We start from the raw sequence: 4,569 nt of genomic DNA, 5'->3' as shown, positions 1-4,569 counted from the left end.
GGGGTCCGTTCCTCTGGCCCCCCCGACTGTCAGTTCTCATGTTCATCAGCATGATAACAACTACCTTAAATGACCAAAACCATCTTTCGGAAAATTGTATTGGAAGTGTAATTTATTGTTTTATTTTGACTCAAGTCCCATTCGTTACCTTGAGAGGGCGGGGTTTATGACCTGTACTGCAGCCAGCTACCAGGGGGCGATCAACGAGCCCGCAGCTTCATTTTTCAGGACGTGTGAGGCACATCCGAATTTAATCATTTAATTGGGCAAATGATAATAAATAATAATGCTAGAGCATGAAGAAATATTAATTTGTTCCTACCTATGGAGAAAAAACCTTGGGAGAAACCAGGCTCAGTCGGGGGGCCAGTTCTCCAGTTCTCATGGGGGCCAGCTGTCTGGCCCCCCCGACTGTCAGTTCTCATGTTCATCAGCATGATAACAACTACCTTAAATGACCAAAACCATCTTTCGGAAAATTGTATTGGAAGTGTAATTTATTGTTTTATTTTGACTCAAGTCCCATTCGTTTACCTTGAGAGGGCGGGGTTTATGACCTGTACTGCAGCCAGCTACCAGGGGGCGATCAACGAGCTCGCAGCTTCACTTTTCAGGACGTGTGAGGCACACCCGAATTTAATCATTTAATTGGGCAAATGATAATAAATAATAATGCTAGAGCATGAAGAAATATTAATTTGTTCCTACCTTGCCGTGCAACAATTAAACTGGCCAAACAGTCAGGAACGCTGGTGCCAGCAGCCAAGAAAGTGATGCCCATGATGACATCAGGGATGCCCATTGTGTAACCGATCACTGTGACCTGCCACGAGAGTGTCAACAGGTCACTGAACGTTTGTAGAAAATAATTAATACGTTTAAGAATTTCTAAAGTTAATATATGTGAGGAAAGTCTTACCATCCAAACCATGATGTAAGAGAAGAAAGCAATCCAGAGGGTGGAGATGATGAACGAGACCATATACCAGCGCTCCCAGCGAGGCGTGGAACAGTTGGGCACGGTGAGGAACAGCAGCAGACTCAGTGGCCAGGCCAGCAGCCACTTTAGCTTATTAAAGCCTCCACCTGCACATGATCAGGACATCATTTGAGTCATTAGTCTTTTAACAGACACTTTCATTCAAAGCAGTTTACTGTACACCTCCTGTCAGGAACACTTCCTGCTTATGGACAACCAGAATTTAACCTAAAATTATTTATAATAATCAATATTTTTTATCAATCGTCTGTAATAATTGTACCGGGGCAGCGGAATGGTACATAGGGTCCTTCATTGTCATCTTCCTCCTCTTCCTCTTCCTCATCGTTCTCATTGTTTTCATTGTCCTCGTTTTCGGTGTCAGTGCCAGCTTCAGCTACTCCCCTGTCGTCATCATGGTGACCCCCCTTTCGCCCGTTCAGGCCTCGGTCCGGTCCTGCCAGCCCATTCTCCACACCGCGCTTTCCTGGGATCTTTACGGTCACCTCTGAGTCCCCATTACTGAAACGACTGTTTATCAGACGCTGCCTCTGCAGAAACACAAACACACACATTAGTCCAAGTTAACAAACAGAATAATAAATATTTCAGTCTGTAATACAGATAAAATGAATAACCCCTTAAGGTAATTGTGACTTTATTTCTCACAACTGTGTGATGTTTACATATTTATATCCCACATTGTGACTTTATTTCTTATTTTAACCTTATCTCACAATTACCACTTTTTCTTTCTTTAAGATTCTTTCTATTCATCAAAGCATCTTGAAAACTGTATCACTGTTTCAAAAAATTTTAAGCAGTACAACTGTTTTCAACACTGATAATAAGAAATGTTTCTTGAGCACCACATCAGCATATGAGAATGATTTCTGAAGGATCATGTGACACTGAAGACCCAGTGTTATTTTTAATAAATTATTATAGTTTTTATTAATATTATGTAAGTTTGTTTTTTAATTTTCTGTTTCCATTTTAATTTTTTTTATAAAGTTTTATTGATTATGTTGTGTGTTTTTGCCATAAAAAAAAATGTCTATATATATTTTTTAGTACTTAGTTATGTTAATTAAACTAAAAGAAAATGAAATAATATTTTATTTCAGGTAAGGAATTTTTTTTTTTTTATGGTTTTAGTTTTAGTTTTAATTTTAGTTTAAGTCGACAATAATAACACTGTGAAGACTGGAGCTTTGCCATCGCAGGAATAAATATATATATATATATATTTTATATATTCAAATAGAAAACAGTTGTTTTAATATTGTAATAAAAATAATATGTAATAATATTTCATGAGAGAGTTCTTTCAAAAACATTTCAAAACCTACAAAATTTAGCTGTACTTTTGTTTAACATTGTATGAAATCTAGATATGCATCTAGTTCTGTGTTTGACATAACTGTATTTGTGAAAGTGTGCATGTGTTTGTGTGACTGACCTCTGTAATAAGCATTCTGGAGGCCATTGTGAGGCGTGTGCGAGGGGAGAAGTGACTGGTGATCATGATTCTCATTCCAGCCTCAGAGAAGGACAGCTGATGAGGGTATGCAGACAAGAGTTCGTCCACCATCAGCACGGATGGCTTTCTGTGGAAATTTGCTAAGAGTGGCAGAACAACAATGCAGAAATTTAGATGGACACCAAGTAGTTGTACACACGATTTCTATAAAACAGGACAGCATGCATTACCTTTCTTAAGCAGCACGACAGTGGCATCGCATCCATCGTCGATGTCTGTGTTACTGGCTGTGCCGTTACCCAGATTTGCCGAATTCTTTTTCCGCCGCTCGATGTAATGAACCACCCGCGAGTTAAATCTGATTAACACCAAGGAAGAAGAGTTAATAAAATCACAAGTGATGTGATTTACTGATGTGGAGTAGATCATGTAATAATGACAAATTTCCATGGCAACAGAATAGAGAACTTACTTCATTAGTATAATGTAAACTATGTACAGCAATGTTAAGGTGAGTGATTCCCACCTGAGAAGAGAAAAAGTAGCATAAATGACTGAATACAAAACAAAATGTGAAACTGTTGTAATATGAAAAATGAAGAGGGTGTTCTGGTGTAACAGCAGCTTTAATCTTACCATGTCACCTTCTCATCATAGATGAACTTGAAAAAAAAAGAGAATAAAAGGAAAATTTAATAGACAAATCCAAATGACAAAGCCAAACTCCTTCAAACATTCCTGAAATATTACACCTTACCACCAGAGGGCAGGATTAGCTTACTGTAAATATGGGCCCTGAGGATTGAGGATTTAATGAGTATAATAATAATGAATAATAATATAATAATATAATGTAATGTAATATAATATACATATCGTATTAGCAAGCAAATATTTACATTAAAATTAGTTTATTTACAGGTTTTATTATTATACTAATATATATATATGTGTATATATATATATATATACATATATATGTATATATACTGTATATATACACACACACAGACAAAAAAAAAAAAACCTAGCTATCGTAAGTGAAAGTAATTGGAAAAGACATATCACCCCTTCCAAAAAAGAGTTCAAGTTTCAACTGTAAAAGTATAAACTTTTAAAATACAGTTTGTTCTTTCAGTGAATCCAACTTTTAATAAGGTGCTGTGAGTAACATCTCAGTTACTTTGTGTCCTGTGTACTATTAATTGGTTTTTGTTGTTCCTCTGCGCTGGTAACACATGCAGAGTGTGGGCAAATAAGAGGCCTGTGCTGCAGGCCACGCGCCCCACGGGAGAGACACTTGCTTCTCCTTTCCTGCTGCGCAAGGAGGCCCATAGGCATCATGGGAGCACGAAAAGCCACTTAAGAGTTCTACTCACCACGATCAGAGCGGTCACTGAGATAGTGTAGTACATAGAGTCTCTCATTAACGTCCAACACGAGAGCCGAACTGCCTGCACCGACAAGGGAGAGAGGATGGATGAGAGAGAGAGAGACAAGTAATGAAGAGACAGTTTACACATACACACTAAAAACACACACACTAAGACTCAATGGGAGTGTGTTAATGGAACTGAGCAAGTGTCAAAGCAGTAAAACTCTTTAATTTAATCGATTTACTTTCACCAATCATCTTGAACAAGGTTTTTTTTTTTTTTGTGGTGACAAAAAACATAAAAGAAACTACACTGTAAAAAAAATAAAATAATAAAAAAGTAAAAATAACGCAAACACACACACGCACAAACACCAGGTATTGACATTCCTAAAATTCCCTGTTTGACAGCTATCATTTGATGGATTTTAATTGAAACTAGATTGAAAAGTTTGTAGACAAACTTTAAGTTGGCTTGAAAAAGCCTAGCTAGAAAGTTTGAAAAAAAGTTTTAAAAGCTTGCAGTCTGAAAGTTTGCAGTAGCAAGTTACTAGCATGTTGTTAGCATGTTTCTATGCTAATCCAGCTAAAACCAGTTGATTCAGTAAAAAAAAACCCCAGCTAAAAACCAGCTAAGACCAGCCTGGCCTGCTAAAAAATGGCCAAAACCACTTTAAAACCAGCTTGGGAGACCAGCCAAAGCAGTCAATCAGCTTAGGCTGGTTTTAGCTG

General features: G+C 37.4%; 1 protein-coding gene across 2 annotated transcripts in view; it reads right to left on the bottom strand.

The window, feature by feature from the left end:
* Positions 1 to 4,569, bottom strand: part of LOC107716313 (sodium/potassium/calcium exchanger 3-like) — a 78,178-nt gene that overhangs the window by 2,560 nt on the left and 71,049 nt on the right. For both annotated transcript variants that reach the window (XM_016522685.1, XM_016522686.1), the window contains exons 7-14: positions 3,842 to 3,916; positions 3,099 to 3,124; positions 2,935 to 2,988; positions 2,693 to 2,820; positions 2,442 to 2,602; positions 1,263 to 1,530; positions 920 to 1,086; positions 709 to 823 (exon numbers count right to left, since the gene is read on the bottom strand). In XM_016522685.1, coding sequence (XP_016378171.1) covers positions 709 to 823; positions 920 to 1,086; positions 1,263 to 1,530; positions 2,442 to 2,602; positions 2,693 to 2,820; positions 2,935 to 2,988; positions 3,099 to 3,124; positions 3,842 to 3,916 — 994 coding nt within the window. The remainder of the gene's footprint in view (positions 1 to 708; positions 824 to 919; positions 1,087 to 1,262; positions 1,531 to 2,441; positions 2,603 to 2,692; positions 2,821 to 2,934; positions 2,989 to 3,098; positions 3,125 to 3,841; positions 3,917 to 4,569) is intronic.

This window comes from Sinocyclocheilus rhinocerous, unplaced genomic scaffold, assembly GCF_001515625.1.
Source record: "Sinocyclocheilus rhinocerous isolate Xijiao unplaced genomic scaffold, SAMN03320098_v1.1 scaffold869, whole genome shotgun sequence".
NCBI lineage: Eukaryota > Metazoa > Chordata > Actinopteri > Cypriniformes > Cyprinidae > Sinocyclocheilus > Sinocyclocheilus rhinocerous.
This window is presented reverse-complemented; position numbering and strand designations above follow the sequence as displayed.